The sequence below is a fragment of the Hemicordylus capensis genome, chromosome 1 (genome assembly GCF_027244095.1).
Source record: "Hemicordylus capensis ecotype Gifberg chromosome 1, rHemCap1.1.pri, whole genome shotgun sequence".
Taxonomy (NCBI): Eukaryota; Metazoa; Chordata; class Lepidosauria; order Squamata; family Cordylidae; genus Hemicordylus; species Hemicordylus capensis.
The window spans coordinates 70,789,585-70,811,033 of NC_069657.1; the positions used below are offsets into that span (position 1 = coordinate 70,789,585).

At 45.2% G+C, this 21,449-nt stretch overlaps 1 protein-coding gene across 3 annotated transcripts; it reads left to right on the forward strand.

Moving 5' to 3' along the window:
* Nucleotides 1–2,207: 2,207 nt before the first annotated feature.
* On the forward strand, nt 2,208–17,735 carry VPS18 (VPS18 core subunit of CORVET and HOPS complexes). 3 transcript variants are annotated; one of them, XM_053284632.1, is made up of 5 exons: nt 2,208–2,361; nt 8,986–9,127; nt 10,847–10,938; nt 11,909–13,779; nt 15,712–17,735. In XM_053284632.1, the coding sequence occupies exons 2-5, from the start codon at nt 9,099–9,101 to the stop codon at nt 16,438–16,440; spliced, it is 2,721 nt and encodes a 906-aa protein (XP_053140607.1). In that variant the 5' UTR covers nt 2,208–2,361; nt 8,986–9,098; the 3' UTR covers nt 16,441–17,735. The 3 variants fall into 3 exon arrangements, with proteins under 3 accessions (XP_053140607.1, XP_053140605.1, XP_053140606.1); XM_053284630.1 differs by lacking the exon at nt 2,208–2,361 and adding an exon at nt 2,488–2,784; XM_053284631.1 differs by lacking the exon at nt 2,208–2,361 and adding an exon at nt 2,488–2,713.
* Nucleotides 17,736–21,449: the final 3,714 nt, after the last annotated feature.

The window sequence follows — 21,449 nt, forward strand, 5'->3', positions numbered from 1 at the left end:
TCCATCAGCTGATTTCAACCCATGTTGAAAAAATTAGGTATAAAATATTTCTCGTACTGGACCTTCTCTTTCAACATAGGCAGCCACATAGCAATTTTAAAGGGGCTCAGGAGGGTGAAGTATCAGTTTCCATAATGCCCTACAAAGCTACAAAGGCAATGCAGAGAGTTCCCTGCCCTCAAGGAGCATACAGTTGCAACAGAGAGAAGTTCAGATAGTAATAGGGAAGGATGTGGTCAAATTGTGATACATATACTTACATCTTAGTTACAGCTGGGAATGAAAACTGAGAGGACAATTTCTATTCGGTTGCAATCCTAGGCATGCTTACTTGAGAGTACATCCCACTGAAACTGGTGGGGTTTATCTGCAAGTAAATACACTCAGAATTGAACTACTAGTCTGTAAAAAGGTCCAAGGGTATGTATGTGTTTCCAGTATGTTAAAAGGTATGTATGTGTTTCCAGTATGACTCAAGACCTGTGAGGTCTTTCTTCTTTGTAAACACATTCCAGAAAGATAGCTGAAAGCAAACACAAAAACAGAATCTTCTGGCACCTTAAAGGCTGATTGGACTGTAGCATAATTTTTGTGCTTCATCAGATGCACAAAGCATTACCCACAACTGGTAGGTGTGTAGGGCCATGAAAGGAAAGCTGGTCTTGTGGTAGCAAGCATGAGTTGTTCCCTTTGCTAAGCAGGGCCCACCTGGGTTGCATATGAATGGAAGATGACATGTGTGAGTACTGTAAGATATTCCCCTTAGGAGAAGGAGCCGCTCTGGGAAGAGCAGATTCCGAGTTCCTTCCCTGGCTTCTCCAAGATAGTGCTGAGAGAGATTCCTGCCTGCAACCTTTGAGAAGCACTGCCAGTCTGTGAAGACAATACTGAGCTAGATGGACCAATGGTCTGATTCAGTATATGGCAGCTTTCTATGTTCCTATGGAATGCAATAGGTAGCCTGTGACATTTCTATGCAAAACTCAAATCTATACAAGATAAGGCAGTACGAATCTCCTGAAGATTAAGACCAGCATGCTGGTTGCTCAGCAACATCTGGTAAGACAAGCCACGATCAGGAGTGGTTCCTGCCTCACGCTGAGCTCCTGTTGCTGGACCTGGGGAGAACTAGGGAGTCACAAGCAACCATCACACCACAATGCTTGAATGGAGAGGCACAGGAGGTGCCTTTGTTTGTGAACCTTAACAATTGTTAAGGGGCATGCTCAGAGTTGTTATTCATTATTCTTGATGCAGGCGTGGTCAGACTTTAAACTTGCAGGATGGGCTTTTTCTCCAGGCACAAAATAATGGCTCAGAGTGAGCAGACATTTACTTAGAATAATCCAGAAGGGTATAAGTGGTTAATGCGTCAGACTAGGACCAGGTTCAAATCCCCACTTAGCCATGAAACTCAGTGGATGATCTTGGGCCAGCCAGTCTCTCTCAGCCTAATCTACTTTACAGGATTGCTGTGAGAATAAAAAGTGCTTGTACGCGGCCCCAATTTTCTTGGGGAAAGAGTGGGATAAAAATGAAGCAGAGAAACAGAATTAGGGAACAGGATGCCTCTGAGCATGTGTTCAGCCCAAGAGTTTGTCTTCCATAGCAGAACAGAGCTCACAGTCCTTTCACACAAAAACCCACTCCTTCTCTCCCCCCCCCGCAGCTTTCTGTGTTTCAGCAACCTAATTTAGAAAAGCAAAAAGAAGCAGCCTTGTTACTATTGCTAAACAACTGGGAATCAGTAAATCTTGCCTACCTACTTCATATCACTCAGAGATCTACCATTAGCAGAGCTCACCCTTGCCTTAATGAATTCCACAAAGTTTTAGCCAGATCATACGAATATGAAGAACATTTATATACCGCTTTCCAACAAAAATCCCCAAAGCGGTTTACATAGATATATAGGCAATCAGACACAGATATCATGTCCCCCACCCTCCCTCCCTCAAAACCGCAGCTAAGGGAGAGAATGGGCACAAAAATGATAAAGGGGCCAGGCTCTCTCCGCAAGTCTAGCGCAAGTTTGCACCACCGTTTCTCAGCCTCCCTTCTGGAGCAGCAAACCCGGGACTTCTTGCCCACGTTCCGAGGTCTGTACTGGGACTTCCCCAGCTGCTGCGTTGCAGGTAGCAACGCAAGCCGTGGAGGCAACGGAGAGGGGGCAGTGCAGTAGTCTTCCGTGACCAGCGTTTGACACCACCAGCCTCCCCCGCCAAGGAAAAACAGACGCTAGAAGATCATGGCGTTTCAAGCCCAGGTCCGGGGTGGGCGTTTTCTGAAAGTTTTACAGAACTGGCCTTGCAGACATTCTTCCTGCCTGGGCTTGGGCTAGCGGAGAGACGCGCGGAGGAGGTAAGCCCCACGGGGGGGGGGGTGGGGGGCGGCGAGAGGCAAGGCAACCTCCCAGGCCCGGCGAGGCGCGAGCGCCACACAGCGCAGACTCCGAGTCCCGCCTCTCTCCTTGCGCTCAGCGATTGGCTTGGACTCGGAAACAGGAAGCAGCGTCACCGAGCGCGATCATGGCGCTGGGCCGCTGAGCAGGGGTGGTGGAGAAAGAGCCGGGAGGTGGTGCTCGGCTAGGCGGGGCTGGGAGGTAGGCCGGAGGCGGCGGGCCCCGCGAGGCCCACCGGGCAGCAAGGCCGCCCAGCTAGACAGGAAGGAAGGGAGGAGCACCCGCCGCCGCCATGGCCTCCATTCTGGACCAGTACGTGGACTCGCTTTCTCACTCCGCCTCCTCGCAGCAGAGCCGCACCAGCCTGGGCATTCCGCACACCGGTAGGAGAGGGCAGCGGCGCGGGGCGGGGCGGGGCCGTGACACGTGCTGCTCCCCCCTCCCCCGAGCTCCTCCGCCAACAGCCCCCCTCGTAGCCTACTTTCCAGTGGACCCCTGCAGCTTCTCCTTTGCTGCCTTGCGTTGGGCCAGACACAAGTTCTCTCTGTATTTGCGTCCCATAGGCATCCTTGTACGGTCGCCTATACGCTGTATAAAATGGGGTGGCAAGCAGAGGTCCTTGGGTCTTGGCTGACGTCGGAGAGATATCTAGGCTTTAATAGCTGTCAGTCTGTTGGGGGTCCTTCTCCCAGGTCGGGGCATGTTTTTCTAAGGGTAATCGGAGTTCGTTCAGCTATATTTTCGGTTTACTGAATATTAGCGCGGGGTCTTAGCTAATCCAGTATTTAAAGACTATAAACTTATTCAGAGACCCCAAAGCTTTAATTCCTTTAGATTTGAGCCATATTGAATTCAGCCTGTCTCTGAGATTGCAGACAGGCTTGATTGAATTAAAAAATAATAGCTCAATGGCCTGGTTTAAAATTTTGGAAGATCCTTCATTTTTCCAGGCCTTGATTATGTCTCTTTTGAATGACTATGTCTTGAAGTCCCAACATTGGTGTGGTTACTTAGAATAAAACAATATTTCTGTCTTTGGATTTTGATGAATATAATCTCCTACCATATCTGTTCCTCCACTTTATTGAAGATGTAAAGTAAGAAATATGATCATATGAAAGAGAATATAATAGATGATCTTAGTTTTCTTTATGCTGGCAAGCCTTAAGCTAGGATTGAAGAAAAATTATATTGAACTTGCTGGTGTTCTAAAGCCAAGCACAGTTATTTATTTTTATGTCATATAAAACTCAGAGACACAAGTTTTGAGCGGTACAGAAATATATTAAATAAATAAATAAATACCTTTCTTTAACTGTTCCTGGATATAGAACACAAACAACTTTATCTAATACACACACACACACCTCTACATCTACATATATACTTCTCTAAGGCGTACTTGTCCCATGCATGGCAGCTCTTGCGAGATTTCACGAGCAAGCTGATGACGGGGGAGAGGAAAGCAGCGGGTGGGTGAGGCGGGAAACAAAGTGGTGGGCGGGGGGAAGAAGGTGGCAGCAGGTGGGTGGGGGGAAGGCGGCGGGGGCGGGCAGGGGAAACTAGAGGTGCAGATCCTCTGTGCCCCGCCCAGCTAGTATAACAATAAAGTATTAGGTAAAGTTGCTTGACAATTTATTATACTAGCAGAGTTCTTCTTTCCTGCCCCTGTAGGGAAAGATTAGCTTTCCTGCCATGAATGGATGTCCAAGGCTTTGTTGAGTCCATGGTACTCCCCATAGTTTAGAATTCAATTTTGGTGCCATAATCCACTAATGATACCAGCTGTTTAATGTTGTGGCTCTTGTTACCAGCTGTTTAATGTTGTGGCTCTTGTTAAGTAATACAAGCAAATGGCCACCGCAGAAATTTGAATTGTGTACCCCAGTATTCTAATTTGATAAATGATTTGTGATTGGCTGCTCTTCAGATAACGTCTTCAGGTATGCTGCATACACAATGGAGTTCTTCCAAATGGAAGTGTAATCTCTGCTCCCCTTCTGTTTGCACTCCACTTCTGAAGGAAAGAGAAAGTAGCTTTTTGAAACCTATTTGTCAGATATCCTGTGTGGGTAGGCCGGGGGGGGGGATGAGTTCTGTTTTTGCTGGGCGAAGAGCCAAAATTCATGTTGCAAGGTTCATTGTGCCTGCTTTTAGATCCTTAGAAGTAATTCACTCCACCACCACCCCCAGACAAAAGCAAAAATAATATTTTGTGCCTCCTTCTCCCCTTCTGCAGAGTTTGGGATGAAAGCAATCAGACTTCTTAGGGTATTTGTTTGATTACACTGATAACATTATAGTGTATTCAAACATTTGAGAAGATTAAATTTTAAATCATCATAATTCTTTCTAATAGGAAACTTGAGTGGTTGTATTGACTGTCAGTGAAGCTCACAGAGTCTCCCAAAAGTGAAGTAGTAACTCCGATTGGGGAATTCCTTAGGTACATAGAAGTGTATATGTTTGTGTATTAAAATAAGTGTTTAAAACCCCTACAGTGCTACATCAGTATTTGTAATACTGTAAACATCAGCATTTGGTGTAGTACTAATGGTAACTGGCTGTTCCATTTGTGGCCCTGAAAGGTGGTGAGGGATCCTTGGTGGGGAGAGCTCAGACTAGTGACACAGGGGTGGGACAGTACTGCAAATAAGCAAAGAGTAAAATCCTTTGGTCTTTCCCAGTCTTCTTGTGATCCTGTGTGGCACCCATATTAATTTATCAGTGTTCTCTCTTGTATTTGGTTTGGGTGAACAAATTGTGTTTTGTGCATGGTCTCTAAATAACATGCAAGTCTCTAAATAACATTTATTTATTTTATTTATTTATTGTTGAATTTATATACCGCCTTTCATTAAAAACAATCTCAAGGCAGTTTACAAATGTTAAAAAACATACAATAAAATGACAATAAGAATATTAAGCTAAAAATATAAAAACAAACCAAATTTAAAACCTATAAAATACAAGCATAAAAACTATACACAGGTAAAAACACATAGAAGCAGCAAAAAAAAAAAAACAATCATGTAAAAGCCTGGATAAAAAGCCAAGATTTAACAAGCTTTCTAAAAACTGTGGTTGAGGAGCGAATGGCCACTGGGAGAGCATTCCAGAGTCTGGGGGCAGCAACAGAGAAGGCCCTGTCCCGAGTGCACGACAGCCGAGCCTCCCTCATTGTCAGTACCTGGAGCAGAGCCCCCTCAGATGACCCGAGTGGGCAGCAACCCTTGGGAGCAGGCGGTCCCTCAGATACCCCAGGCCCAGACCGTTAAGGGCTTTAAAGGTAAAAAACAGCACCTTGAATTGGACCCGGAAACAAACTGGCAGCTAGTGCAACTCTTTCAGAATGGGTGTGATGTGCTCCCATTGGGCAACTCCAGAGAAAACCCTAGCTGCCGCGTTTTGCACTAGCTGGAGTTTCCGGATATTCTTTAAGGGCAGCCCCACGTAGAGCGCGTTACAGTAATCCAGCCGTGACGTGACTAAGGCATGGGTAACTGTGGCCAGATCTGCCTTCTCGAGAAAGGGACGCAGCTGGCGCACTAGCTGAAGCTGTGCAAAGGCACCCCTGGCCACCGTCTCCACCTGAGCTTCCAAAAGCAGAGCCGGGTCCAGTAGTACCCCCAAGCTGCGTACTTGTGAACACGCAAGTAACATGCCGCTTTGGAAGGGATCTTGCAGCCCTCTGTTCTTATGCAGTGTTTGAAATCTATTTATAGGGTTATCTGGAATTTTAATAATGGCCATTTGCTGTATTCTGTGTCAGTTCTTTGAAGTACACATTGCAAGTGAACAGTTTCCCAGGCTTCCTGCTTAGAAATCCCTATAGCATCAGTAGTTTTTTCCCTACTTCCAATGAAGCTGGTATTAATTAACACAGGAAAGGACCCACAACTGACCATCCCCTTTTTCTTGCCTAGCCTGAGGTGATATGCATGGATTCTTTTAGCAGATCCTGTTTAAAGGGTTGCCTGGTATTCTGTAAGGTTATGAGAAATCTGGGGTTAGGAAAAACAGATATCTGTGAAGGACAGAGGTGGCACAAAAGCTCAGATTTTATCTGTTTGTGCATCATAAAGATAGTTCCTGTATTCTGCTAATGAGCACCATTTATGTTTCATTCCACAAGGATGTCACATTATTTTCCAGGTCAATGGCAAACTATGAGATGCAATCTGATCTTGGAAAAAGACCTCTTTGCCTGGGCAGACTGTGGGGATGCTTGGGACTTCACATTATTATTTTCCCACATTTTAGGAGACTTCATCAGTCTAATAAAATAACACTAAGAATGTTGTGTGCTTTGAATATTGCAAAAATACCTGCTATCTTCATGTCTATGTCTTTTTCGCCCCCTCTGTTTCTCACTGCACTGCAGCCCAGGTGGGCAAGTGGCTGGGCATAACCCAAAGATGAAAGTTCTAGTGAACATGCTTAGTAAAATGGTTCCTAACTGTCATAAGATTGCACATGCTATAACTTCCTGCACCTAGTTCAAAATGTGAGAAGTGAATTAAGGAGAAAACCAATATGCAAGCATGCTTTATAAGAGAAAACGTTGATCTTGGAATCACAGAGTTTGGAAGTCCCCTAGTCCAACCTCGATTCCCAAGTGGCTGTTGCTGGTATCTCTTTATGAAGCCTTTTGGGAAAGGAAATAGTCTTTTATTTTTATTGTGCTATATAAATGACTTTGATCACTTGAAAAGCGGTATACAAATATTTTTAGTAATAACCCCCTGGCCACTGCACAAATCTGCTGCAACATCCCTGATAGGTGGCTGTCCAGACTTGGGTTGGAAACCTTAGAGAAGGAGAATCTACCACAATACATGACAGACTGTTCCACTGTCAAACAGCTCTTAAAAGGTAAAGTGTGCCGTCGAGTTGATGTTGACTCCTGACGGCCACAGAGCCGTGTGGTTGTCTTTGGTAGAATACAGGAGGGGTTTACCATTGCCATTTCCCATACAGTATGAGATGATGCCTTTTAGCAACTTCTTATATTGCTGCTGCCTGATATAGGTGTTTCACATAGTCTGGGAAACATAGTCTGGGAAACATACCAGCAGGGATTTGAACCGGCAACCTCTGGCTTTCTAGTCTGGTCTTTTCCCTGCTGCGCCATTAGGTGGCTCAAACAGTTCTTACAGTTTAGAAATTCCTCCTAAGGTCTAGTCTGGCTCTGCCTGCTTGTAACTTCAGTCCATTGGTTCTAGTCCTGCCTGTAGGCACAACAGATATGTCCTTTTCACAAATCTTCCCTCTGAATCTTTTGTATATGGTCAGTGTAAACTGAATGGAAGAACATAATTGCATTCTCAAGAGTGTCGGAAAATAATTTATACTCTAGTAATGCTCCTTTAATTTCAAAAGCGATTTCCCTTTTACCCTGAGAGTCTCATAAGAATGATAATCTCCTTTTTATAAGTTGTACCTTGTACTGCTTTTGCATGTGTGATGTAAACTTAGGTTGCATCATCGTTTGTGTGCTGTTAAGTTTTCTTGTACATATTATTAGGTTTATAGTTATAGGGCTTCTGATGGAAGAATAAATTAATATTTCTCTCCATTTTCTTAGATGCAGAGGGCAATAATTGAGCCATTTTTGGAAGGGCGGTATAGAAATCGAATTAATAATAATAATAATAATAATAATAATAATAATAATAATAATAGACTGCTTTCACAGAGCACCAGTAAATAGTAGAACATAAGAATTTCTCAGTTAAGCATCCAGTATTAGCCAGCAAGTTGTTTTTTGCTGGTCTGATGGTCTGTCTCTCTATTTGTCTACTCTGACTGGCAGTCGATCTCCTGAGAAAGACAGGTGTCTTTCCCAGCCCTGACTAGAGATATTAGGGATTGAACCTGGGGCTTTCTGAATGCAAAACAGGCACTCTACTGCTGACCTCTGGCCCCATCTCTGAAGGCATGAAAGTGATGACCTTCCTCTCTTCTTAGGGATGGGCATGAATGGCTTGTGCAACCATGGGTGGGGCAGGGGTTGGTTCCTTTAAACGGGTAAGCAGGACCTTTCATGCTCCGCCACTGCCCCACCACTTTTCTAGGCATGGCACTCGCCGTTCAAAAGGTTACATGGGGTTGCAGCCCTGTTTCCAGCAGCCTGAATCTGCTATCAGCATGCACATGGTCTGCCGCGCATGTGCAGCGGCCATTTGTGTGGTCAGCAACACCAGGTGCGTGCTGACACCATGCGCAAGCTGCTGAGAGCTGTGCGGCAGCTGCACGCAGCCTTTTGAACAGCGAGCACCACACCCGGAAAAGTGGTGGGGTGGCTGAGGAGCAGGTAAGGTCCTGCTCACCTGTTTTTTAAAGGAAACGACCCCCCAACCCCGTCGAACCGGTTCGAATGCTGGCTCCCGAACTGGTTCAGCTCTTCCCTAAGGAGGCGCTGAACTGGTTCGGGCACATCTCTACCTCTTGTTTGTCCTCAGCATCTACTTTTCAGAAATATACTAGTAAATTGAGGTTCTGTTTTCTGTTTTAACATTAGATTTAATTTTAGATTGTGATATTAATGTTTTTAAACTAGCAATTTGTTTCTTTTTAAAAAGGGTATGTGAATGCTCGGCTAGAAAAGGAGACACCAATTTTTAACAAACAGAGGATTGATTTCACCCCACCCGAAAAAATTAATAGCCTAGTGGTCTCATCTAATCAGCTGTGCATGAGTCTTGGAAAAGACATAATTTTCAGGTAATTTGTTCAGATTCTTATTCCCATTCCTTTTATTGAGATCTAAATAATGGTTATAGAGTGGGCAAGATAATGAGAGGATTATGAACCTAAACCTCCTGGCAAATGTTGTATGGTCTGTGATGTCTCATTGAAATGTTGAGAATCTCAGCTTTCAGGTCCTATTTCTAAATTGGTGATGATGGAGGTGAACTTCAAAGTATGATGAAAGTGTTGAAACATGTGAAGCTGCCTTATACCGAGTCAGACCATTGGTCCATCTAGCTTAATATTGTCTACGCTGACTGGCAGTGGCTCTCCAGTGTATCATACAGGTGTTTGAAAGTTTTTATCATTTTTAGTTTTTAGCTTTTTAAAGAACTTAATTTGAAATTTTAAAAGCTAATTCTGATTGTGGTTTTAGCTTGGATTTTTAACTTGTTTAATTTGGTTAATTTATTAGTCTGATTTTATGTTGTAACTATTTTATAAATGTTGTGAGCTGCCCTGAGCAGTAATGCAGTGTTGGGGCGGGATATAAATATTTTAAATAAAGAAAGAAATGGTTCCCTGCCCTACTGGGCGCTTTCCAGATTACACCCTGCAATGGGGTCACGGCATATCTATGAAGTGTGCTACCACATTTCCTGTGTTGTGACACCTCAGTCCCTACGCTAACAGCAGGGTTATGTTCATATTTCCAGTGCATTGTTTCGAATTGAATCGCTTCGATATAGTGCTGTAATGTTGAATATCCGGCATAAAAAAGTTACTGCTTTTTCAGGTTATTAGTTTTCGCGAGACTGCTCCCCCTGCTGGGCGCTTTGCTATTTATGTTTTGAATGAGATTTGCCTGAATGGAAGCATTTTGCCGCTGTTGAGCAGCTAACCTGGAAAGCGCCCTGGAGATGTCAGAGATTGAATCTGGGACCTTCTGCATACAAAGTAGATGCTCTGCCACTGCAGTACAGCCTCATCACCTCATGTATTCTAAGAGGCAAAACCCCAACATGATAGGAAATGTTTCTTGAAAGCAGAGGAGCTGCCAATCACTTTCTCCAAAATATCTTTCCTCCGGAATTATAATCTCAAATTTCAAACCAGGAACTGATTCATAGGGGGCTTCCAGATTGAGCCATTGCATGTTAATGCTGATGGTGGTCAGCAGCATCTAGGTGAAGTTAATCCTAGCTGACTTGTCTCATTAATTTCAGTGGTGCTTAGTTGTGACTAATGAGTCTGGATGCTCCCCAATATGTTAAGTGCATAAACAGTCCATGATTTAATTTTGGTGGTGTTTGGGGGACTGAACACATCGTGCAATCTGCACTTTTAATGTTAGTAATTTTAGTTAGCACCACAATGTGGTGCAAGGGAGAGCTGGTTTTGTGGTGGCAAGCATGAATTGTCCCCTCTGCTAAGCAGAGTCTGCCCTGGTTTGCATTTGAATGGGAGACTACATGTGAGCACTGTAAGATATTCCCCTTAAAGAATGGGGCTGCTCTGGGAAGAGCACCTGTATGCTTGCATGCAGAAGGTTCCAAGTTGCATCCAGAAGGTTCCTTGGCATCTCCAGATAGGGCTGAGTAAGACGCCTGCCTGCAACCTTGGAGAAGCTGCTGCCAGTCTGTGTAGACAATAATGAGCTAGATGGACCAATGGTCTGACTCAGTATATGGCAGCTTCCTAATGTGTTTTTCCTACCTTTCAATAACTTGGTTTCTTTCCTCTTTTATATAGAATTGATCTTGCCAAAGCAGATGAGCCTAACCAGGTAGAGCTTGGGCGAAAGGATGAAGCCAAAGTTCACAAGCTCTTTTTGGACCATACAGGTGAGGAGAGGATGCCGGGGTGGTGGTGCTTAATGCTATTTGACATCTTTAATAAATGCCACAAATGTTGTGTTCGGGTTACTTGTGTACCACATATATGTTCCTGTCCATAGCTATTTCTCTCCATATATTTTAAAAAAATAGCATTTTGGTTTTTTTAAAGCAACATTTGTGAAGTGTACCTTTGTGTGAAAGAGGCTTTAGTTCTTGAGTGTTTCACCTCCCAGTTAAGCTGACCCAACTTCTTGTTCTTTTGCCTTCGTCAAACCATCCTGTAAACTTAGAATTCCCTTATTGGACCTTAATATGGTTGTGATACTTTTCCTGGGTATTTGACTGCCCTTCCACCAATCACGTCTAGGAGCTAACAAAGGAGTGCTGCAACATTCATGTTTGCTACCTTATAAAAAATAACTGGTTTATAAGTGCAGGTGGTAATGTGTTATACTGTAATGTATATAAATTGTACAGAAATTTATTGCTAGATATTTTAGTAATTGTTTGAAATTGCCCATGGCATTTCCTTTATCTTTGATAGAAAATATGTCAGAAAATATGACATTTAACTTGTAAAGATATTGAAGCCAAAGACAACCGAATTTTAAACATCTGATATTAATACATATAACTGTGAATGTATTACCTTGTATAAAAACTCCAAAGGATTGTAAAACTTCCACATGAGTTGCTTGAGGTAGGTAGATTTTAAAGGAAGAATTGGATCATTTATTAAATGTATTTGTTCCCATCAAAATAAGTGGGTGACAAATATACAGATTGTGTATTTGACACATCTCATCCTCTTGGGGTTTTTGAATATTACCTTTCTGCTTGTCAAACCTAATTCCATAAGCATTTGAAACCCTCTTTAACATCAGTGGCTGTGCCTAGAAAGGAGTGTCTGGTCCTTGCTACGATCCTCTGTTCATTACTTTTATCTCTGTTGCTCTGATCCTTTTTCCCTTGCCAGGATCTCACCTTATCATCGCCTTGAATACCAGTGAATGCCTTTATTTGAACCGAAGTGTTCAGAAGGTGCGACTCTTGTCCCGCTGGAAAGGTCATTTGATTGAAAGTGTGGGCTGGAACAAGTTCTTTGGTTCAGAGACGAACACAGGCCCCATTTTGGTTGGAACCTCCCAAGGCCAAATGTACGAGACTGAGATTTCTGTCAGTGAGGGCAGCCTCTTTGGCACTAACCCCGACCAATATTTCCGCCTCATTTATAACTTGGAGGAGGAGGCAGGGCCTGCTCCAGTCTGCTGTCTAGAGGTAGAACGAGGGATTGATGGGAAGTGCTTCATCATCGCCACCACTCGTAAGAGGCTTTTCCAGTTTGTCGGCAAGGTGCCCGAAGGAGGAGAGCAGCAGGCCTTTGGCACGATCTTTAGCATGCCTGCAGACCACCTGCCTGGCTTTCGTGAGTTTCCAGCTGACCTTGGCTACAGCGAAATAGCATTCTATACTCCAAAGCTTCGCTCCTCTCCAAGCGCTTTTGCTTGGATGATGGGAAACGGGGTCTTGTATGGATCGCTGGACTATGGACGTCCTGACTCTATTCTGAGCGATGAGCAGGTTTGGGAGTATCCTTCTGATGTAGATGGAGCAGCCAACAAGCCCATTTCTATAGTGCTCACTCAGTTCCATTTTCTGCTGCTCTTTCCTGATAGAGTGAAGGCCGTGTGCACTTTGAATGGACAGGTTGTCTTCCAGGATGTGTTCTTGGAAAAGTTTGGCTCACTGAAGCGAATGATCAAAGACCCCTCATTTGGGCAAATCTGGATTCACACAGAAAAGGTTGTGTTTCGATACAATGTGCAGCGTGAATCCCGAGATGTGTGGAAGATGTACATGAATATTAACAAGTTTGATTTGGCCAAAGAGTACTGCAAGGACCGCCCTGAGTGCCTGGATATTGTGCTGGCAAAGGAGGCGGAATACTGCTTCCAGAACAAGAAATATCTGGATAGTGCTAAGTGTTATGCATTGACCCAAAATTATTTTGAGGAGATTGCCCTTAAGTTCATTGAGGCCAAGCAGGAAGAAGCACTGATGGAATTTCTGCTGAAGAAACTGGCTAGCTTGAAGCCCTCGGAAAAGACTCAGACAACCCTCCTAACCACCTGGTTGACAGAGCTGTATTTGAATCGCCTGGGGGTGCTGCAAGGGGACTCTTCAAAACGGGACCTCTATGAGAGGACCCGGGACAAGTTCCGTAGCTTCTTGGGCAGCCCCAGAAATAAAGATTGCTTGTTCAACAACCGGGCAACCATTCATGAGCTGTTGGCAAGCCACGGAGACACGGAACACATGGTACACTTTGCTGTCATCATGCATGACTATGAGCGGGTGATAGCACACTACTGCCAGCATGACAACTACAACGAAGCACTTGAAGTCCTGTCCAGAATCAAGAATGAGATGCTCTTCTACAAGTTCTCTCCAGTCTTGATCCAGCATATCCCCAGGAAAGTGGTGAATGCTTGGATTGAGATGGGCAAGAACCTGGATGCAACGAACCTCATCCCTGCCCTTGTCAACTACAGTCAGAGTGAGAGCACCCAGCAGATCAGTGAAGCCATTCGCTACATGGAGTTTTGTGTGCATGAGCTGAAGGAAACACAGCAGGCCATTCACAACTACCTGCTGTCGCTCTATGCTTCCTGTCGCCCTGACTCACTGTTGTCATACCTAGAACAAGCTGGAACCCGCGCCGACAACATCCATTATGACCTGAAGTATGCGCTCCGCCTGTGTGCAGAACATGGACATCACCGAGCTTGCGTCCATGTGTACAAAGTTATGGAGATGTATGAAGAAGCTGTGGATCTGGCATTGCAGGTAGGTGTGCTTTCATGTGAAGAGGAAGTCCCTCACTTTAGGAACATCGGAAGATGCCTTATACCAAGTCAGACCATTTGTCCATCTAGCTCAGTATTGTCTGCACAGACTGGCAGTGGCATCTCCAAGGTTGCAGGCAGGGGTCTCTCTCAGTCTTATCTTGGAGATGCCAGGGAGGGAGCTTGGAACTGCTCTTCCCAGAGTGTCCCCACCCCCTAAGGGGAATAACTTACAGTGCTCACACATGTTGTCTCCCATTCAATTACAAACCAAGGCAGACCCTGCATAGCAAAGGGGACAATTCATGCTTGCTACCACAAGACCAGCTCTCCTCCCCATTTTCCTTTTCTCATATAACAGTGTGCATCATGTTCCTCTGCATTTCCCTTTCCTTTCTGCTTTCCAGGTCTTGAATATGACTGTACACTTCACCAGCCCCTCCTTATTCTTTCGTAAGCTTAGGAGCTTCCCCATCCCCTCCTGTCATACAGCTCCAGCTTTCAAGGATATAAAACGTACAGTTTCCATTTTAGGTCCTTGATACTTGAAGCTGGAAGACTTGAGAGAATGGAGAAGCTCTGATGTTTATGGAAGACAGAGGCTGAGCCGGGAAAGTGCGCAGTCCTAGTCAAGACCTGGAAAGTGAGGAACCGCCAGGACAGGGTTCCATAATATGAAAGCTGCCTTGCTGGACCAGATCAAGGTCCATCTAGTTCAGGGTTTTCTAGCCTTGGGTCCCCAGTTGTTGGCTGAGGATGATGGGAGTTGTAGTTCAGCAGCATCTGGGGACCCAAGGTTGGGACCCCCAATCTAGCCCAGTGTTCTTTCCAACAGCAGCCAGCAGTTGCCTTTGGCACGCTCACGGGCAGAGGGAAAAAGGCAGTGACTCTCCCCATTACTTGGCTCTGCGTCTGGTACTTGAGGATACTCTGCTTCTGAAAAGGAGGTTCCATTTTATTTAACACTTTAGTTTGAGTGGCTGACATGATGCACGCTCTAACAGAGCTGGTACACACTCCATGTCTGAGCTGCAGCGCATCTGGAAGGCAGCCCCCATGTGGAGAGAACCAGTGGCATGCCACCGGCGTCTCCCTGTTTCTGCCATTCGTGGCAATATGTCAGTCAAGCCACTGCCTGTTTCCCTTCTGTTGAAGAAAGAAAGAGCTCTGGAGGCACAGACATCTCCAGGCTGAGGGCTCCCAGGCAACCAGTGAAAGCCTTGTAACATCTGTAATCAAGAGTGCAGGTTTGCCTGGGTCTCTTTCCATTTTATGTCATAAGGCGCTTGTTCAGCTGGCCTTCTGCATTCTTGGTTCTCTCCCTCTGACCTAGACTGTGAAATGGATGAAGAGAAAATAAGGAGAGGAGAGCTGGTCTTGTGGTAGCAAGCATGACTTGTCCCCATAGCTAAGCAGGGTCCGCCCTGGTTGCATATGAATGGGAGACTTGATGTGTGAGCACTGCAAGATATTCCCCTCAGGGAATGAAGCCACTCTGGGAAGAGCAGAAGGTTTCAAGTTCTGTCCCTGGCTTCTCCAAGATAGGGCTGAGAGAGATTCCTGCTTGCAACCTTGGAGAAGCCGCTGCCAGTCTGTGAAGACAATACTGAGCTAGAGAGACCAATAGTCTGACCTCAGTATATGGCAGCTTCCTATGTTCCTAAGGTGAGGAGCGTGTCTGTCTAGTGAAAATGCAAGCCCTGTTGAATAGTTCTGTTTTATTGCATCCCTACATAGACCGTTTTTCAAAATAATCACCCAATATTGGTTGGAGGAGTCTGAGAAAGGAGTCTAGTTCTTGCACCCTTATTTTGATCTAGTACTTCTTAGCAGTGTCTTTCCTTCCCCAACAGTGTGTTTTGTGACAGGGCTGAGAGGAAATTGTAACTATTTCCTTTTTTCTTCTGACTCCCGCCCCCCCCCTGCTGCCCAGGTGGATGTAGATATGGCAAAGTCCTGTGCAGACCTCCCTGATGAGGATGAGGAGCTGCGGAAGAAGCTCTGGCTGAAAATTGCACGCCACGTTGTCCAGGAAGAGAAGGATGTCAAGAAGGCCATGGCCTGCCTTTCTAGCTGCAACCTCTTGAAGATCGAAGATGTCCTTCCATTTTTCCCAGACTTTGTCACTATTGATCACTTCAAAGAAGCCATCTGCAACTCTCTAGAGGCCTACAACAAGCATATAGAGGAGCTGAAGACAGAGATGGAGGAAGCAACGCAGAGTGCCAAAAGGATCCGGGAGGACATTCAGGAGATGAGGAACAAATATGGCTCAGTGGAACCACAGGAGAAGTGTGCAGCGTGTGACTTTCCGCTCCTTAACCGCCCCTTTTATCTCTTCCTCTGTGGCCACATGTTCCACTATGATTGCCTTCTCCAGGCAGTTTATCCAAACTTGCCAGCCTATAAGCAGATTAAACTGGAGGACCTTCAGAAGAAGCTTTCGGCCACAAGCCAACCCTCCAAATCCCATCACTGCCCTAAAGGGACAGATCCTGCTGGCCAAGGAAAAAGCCAGCCTAGTCGGGAACAGATGAAAGCTGACATTGATGATATCGTGGCAGCTGAATGTGTATATTGCGGAGAGCTAATGATCCAGTCCATTGACAAGCCTTTCATTGATCCACAGAGGTATGAAGAAGAGATGCAGAGCTGGCTGTAGAGTCAGCATCTCATGAAACTGCCTGCAAAGCATGAATGTTGGCAGCTAATGTCCAGACATCTTAAACCAAATGGTTTCTAAAGAGGTTTGAAAAAGCATTACACAGGTCTTGCTTCCCTGTGAGTGAGGCCTGCAGGCTGGGTTGTCCGTGATGATCATTGCTACTGAAACATGTTGGCTTCTGGTGGCTGAATTAAGAACTCTGCAAAACACTCTTAACAGCTGCCTCCGTCAGATTTCAATAGAGAGGTTCTTGCACATAAACACTGAATGGAAGGTTATCTTTTTGAGAAAGAACTGAAAACTTTGTTTCCTGGCTGGGCTGTTGCCATATTTCTGTGAAGAATTAGGCAATGGTGTGAATATCCAGCAGCATAAACTTGTATTGTTTTCAAATATGGAGCTTCCCCTTTCGTTATACAACATAATTTGTATTATGTTGGAAGCATAATACCCCAAGTCATGCTCCTGAACACAAATCCATTGTATTAATGCAGTATGGAAGCTTCAGTGTGTGCGTTTCTCAGGCAAAGCAGTTTGATGTAAATGCTACACTTTTATTCTTGTTCTTTCGGGATTGTATCATCCTGTTTTCCTAGTTTTCTGAAAAGTTATTTTGGATAGCTGCAAACTATTGCATTTCCTGTAGGATCCCCTCCCCCCCTTTGTTCGCAGTAAACAGAATAAATGATGGCACTACAATTAAAAATATTTGTGCAGAATTCAGATAAAATCCATTCTACCCTTGTTGCATTTTGTACTGCACATGCAGTCTTTCACTTGGCTGTTTGCATTTCCTCAGTTTAGAGTAGCACTTGGCCACAAATGAGTTAACACTAGCATCCCTCAGGCACTACCATCTGCACATCCCTGTGGACTGATGTTCTTAAAACACAGACTTGAACATTTGTGCCACCTGCCGCAAACCCTGTGGTTGGATCGGGACCATTCATTATTCAGTTCTCGTGATCCTTAAATGACTATGGGGAAATGGAAAATTGCTCCAGCAGTTGAATGTGGGTTTAGAGCTAAAAGTTATTGTTTTCTAAGAGTATTATGCTTTCTGTACACTGGAGAAGAGACTTTAGGTGACAAGGAATGCCAGCAAATGTGTCAGAGGAATTTTGTGACTAAATCTGTTTTTCCTGTTGACTCAGATTGGTTCTGAATTGCCTTTAATAATGAGCAAGATGATATCTGTATCAGAAGGTTTGTGGTGAAGCCCCTTCAAGGGATGTGCCTCAGTTATTGATTATGATTTTTTTAACCTGCACATTAAAAATCGCTGAAATGACTTCCTGACTTGGGTGTCTGTTGGTTGCTTGCAATATTTGTGTGTTTGTCTACTTCTAGAGTAACAATGGAGTAGAACAATTGAGCACCTCCTCATCAAAAGTATTATTTGTATTGCTTGTTGCTGTTATAAATTCACACACAACATATAAAGACAGTAATCGTGCATGGCAAAAATTCAGTGTTCTTTTATAAACTTTATGGCACTGTGTATTGCAGTGACACTTGGCATTTCCTATCCTTAGTGTTCATTGTTGTCAGAAGATAGAATTTCTCTAAGGCTGATAGTATGCCTTGGCATTAAAAAATCAAATTTGTATTTGAGTAAGCTTTAGGTAGTTAAGTGTCTGGTTTACCTAAAGTTGGTCAGTTGACTGATCAGAAAAGGTCTGGTCAATTGACTCATTAAATATTGTCAAATAGGTATATTTAAAGCATTGACTTTATTAGAACAACAAAAGGTACTTATGCTCATTAAAAAAGAGAATTAACTGTTGTGAAACTACGAAACCAACATAATATAATGAGGTTATTTATTTATTTGTCAAATTTGTACACCGCCCCAAACGTTCGTTTCTGGGTGGTAACAATAACATGGAACAAGTTAAAACATACACAGAAATCTTAAAACAATTTAGGCAATCTAAAAATCAAAAACAGATTAAAACTTCAAAATTTAAGAAGCTGAATAAACTTGGGTGAAGAGGTAGGTTTTCAAGTGCTTTTTAAAAATGGTCAGAGATGGGGAGGATTGTATTTCAGTAGGGAACACGTTCCACAGTCTTGGGGCATCAACCAAGAAGGCCCGTCCCTGTGTGGCTACCAGCTGAGCTGGTGGCAACTGGAGACAGACCTCTCCAGGAGACCTCAATGGGTGGTGGGGCTCATAATGAAGACGTTCTCTTAAATACCCAGGGCCTAAACTGTTTAGGTCTTTATAGGTTACTAGTATTTTTAAGCCCGTTAAAATAACGGGCGCTAGTACCTTTCCCCCCCCTTCCCCTTTCTTCCTTCTCCCTCTCTCTCGCCCTCCTTTCCTTCCTTTTTTTTCTTTTTCTCTCTCTCTCTTTCATTCCTTCCTTTTCTCTCCCTCTCTTTCCTTTCCTTCCTTTCTTCCCCCTCTTCTCCTTCCCTTCTTTCTTTTTTCTTTCTCTTTCCCTCTTTCCTTCCTTTCTTCTCTCTCTCTCTCTCTCCATTCCTTCCTTCTCCCTCCCTCTTGCCCTCCTTTCCTTCCTTTTTTTTCTTTCTCTCCCTCCCTCTTTCCTCCCTTCCTTCTCTCTCCCTCTCTCTCCTTTTCTTCCTTCCCCCTCTTCTCCCTCCCTTCTTTCTTTTTTCTTTTTCTTTCCCTCTTTCCTTCCTTTAACGGGCTCGCTCTTCGGGGCTGGCTGCTCCTCCCTCCCTTCCATCTTTCTTTTGTCCTTCTCCCTCACTCCTTTCTCCTTTTTCTTTCTCCTTCCTTCCTTCCTTCCTTCTCTCTTTCCTTCTTTCCCTCCCTCCCTCCCTCCTTCTTTCTTTTGTCCTTTTCCCTCCCTTCTCTCTCTTTTCTCTCCTTCCTTCTTTCCTTCTTTCCATCTTTCTATTGTCCTGTCTCCCTCCCGCACTCCTTCCCCCCACTCTCTTTGCCTTCCTCCTTGATGAAGAAAACATGCTAATTGGAAGCTTGATAATATAAACTATGTTTGTTGGCATACATTATGGGGTTGCTATCTTTTAGCAGCATTAAATCATTGCATGAGAGCACTGCCAAAAAACCTCAGTTTTAAAGTTAAAAAAAAAGTGCAGTCAGAAAAAGTGCAGTGCAGTCAAAAAAAGTGGGAGAAGGCATACATGTATACCAATATATACATGTATACCAATATTTTCTAATCTGGCAAGCAGCAAATGACTTAAAGCAGTATACTTGGACTTATTACTTTAGCCCCACTGAAGATTCAGGGACTAAACCAAATTAAGCTAACATTGAATATTAAAGCACACTCTACAGTTCAGTGGGACTAAACTGGTTTAAGACCTGGTATGCTCACCCGCCTGCCTCCGAGGGTGGGGGGGAAGGGAGGGAGGGGGCGGGGGAAGGAGGGGAGTCGCTGGGGCGCCTTCGCGGCTGCTCTCTCGGGCCTTCCTCCGCGGCGGCCACTGCCGCCCCCCACTCCGTGCACGGCCTGCAGCAGCAGCGCCGCCGCTTCCTTTTGTGACGGGTCTGGGGCGCATTTACTTTCCCCTGCTGGCAGGGCGCAGATAGAAGTCATGAGGAAATCTACTATTTGACTGCAGTCGCAGTCGGGCCATGGCGTCTTATCCGAGAAACCAAAGGCGGCAGCGGCGGCAGCAAAGACAGCAGTCTTTGCTCTTTGTAATTCTCCCCTGCCTGCTGGCTTTTATTTCGCATGATTTTCTTCCAGAGTGTTTATGCACATGGTTTGGTGTTATATTTTTTAATTCCCCCATGGAAAAAGACGCAAGGATTCTGTACGCAAGTCAGTAGCGCAACAGGCTTCTGTCGTGCAGCTGAGCGCCTCCTGCTGCTGGACTCCCGGTCCCCCTGCTGCTGCTTTTGCCCGTAGGCAACATGTTCTCAACATGGCCGCCCGCCTCTGACCTCCCGGTTCCCCGGCTGCCGCCTCAGCCCTCCCGGTTCCCCCGCTGCCGCCTGTGTCCTTCCGGTCCCCCTGCTGCTGCTTTTGCCCGTAGGCAACATGTTCTCAACATGGCCGCCCGCCTCTGATCTCCCGGTTCCCCGGCTGCCGCCTCAGCCCTCCCGGTTCCCCCGCTGCCGCCTGTGTCCTTCCGGTCCCCCTGCTGCTGCTTTTGCCCGTAGGCAACACGTTCTCAACATGGCCGCCTGCCTCAGCCCTCCCGGTTCCCCCGCTGCCGCCTCAGCCCTCCCGGTTCCCCCGCTGCCGCCTCTGCCCGTAGGCAACACATTCTCAACATGGCCGCCCGTGTCCCTGCGGCCGTATCTTTCTCGGACGTTCTGAGCATGCACTCTGCGCATGCTCAGAATGGCCGAGAAAGACACGGGCAGGGACACGGGATTACAACCAAGCTCTTTATTATAGAGGATAACCAGGTTAGGTAAGCGTCTAGAAATGTGAACAGTTCACTGAGTGCTTGTGTTCCTGTTTGAAGAGTTCTAGCAGGTATCCAGCAGGAGAAGCTTTGCTATGCTGCTAGGCTTGCTCCTGATTGTCACAGGGCTAAGTGGCAAGCAGCCCTCACTCCTGCCCTGTCTATTGTATTCTTCTTATTATTATTTTAAGGTAACTTGTCACCTATGCAGTGGTGTTCTGGGCTTCACAGAATGTTTGGTCAACAACAGGTGGTCAATTGACCAACTTGCCACCCCTTATAGCAGCTGATTTTATTGACCAGGCACCTCAGGATTACCTGCCAGGTCAAAAAAGTAGCATTTCTGCTCCAATCTGATAAACATGGAGTTCTTGCCTCCTTTTTGCTATACATTGGTGGCCAGGCAGAGACATCACCGCTCTTTCTCCCAGCGGTGCATCCTGTTGAGCTATAACTCAAACGATTTTTGGTATCAGAACATCTCTTGATATCAGGCATTTAAAGCTGACTGTGCTGAGTGCCCAGATTAAATCCATGGATGTTTGGGAATCAACATTAGGGTTTCCTATACTGCTCATCTGTGGCCAGGCAGAGATCATGCTGTATTCCTCCCCGCCCCCCTGCTCCACTCCAGATACAAGGATTTTTGG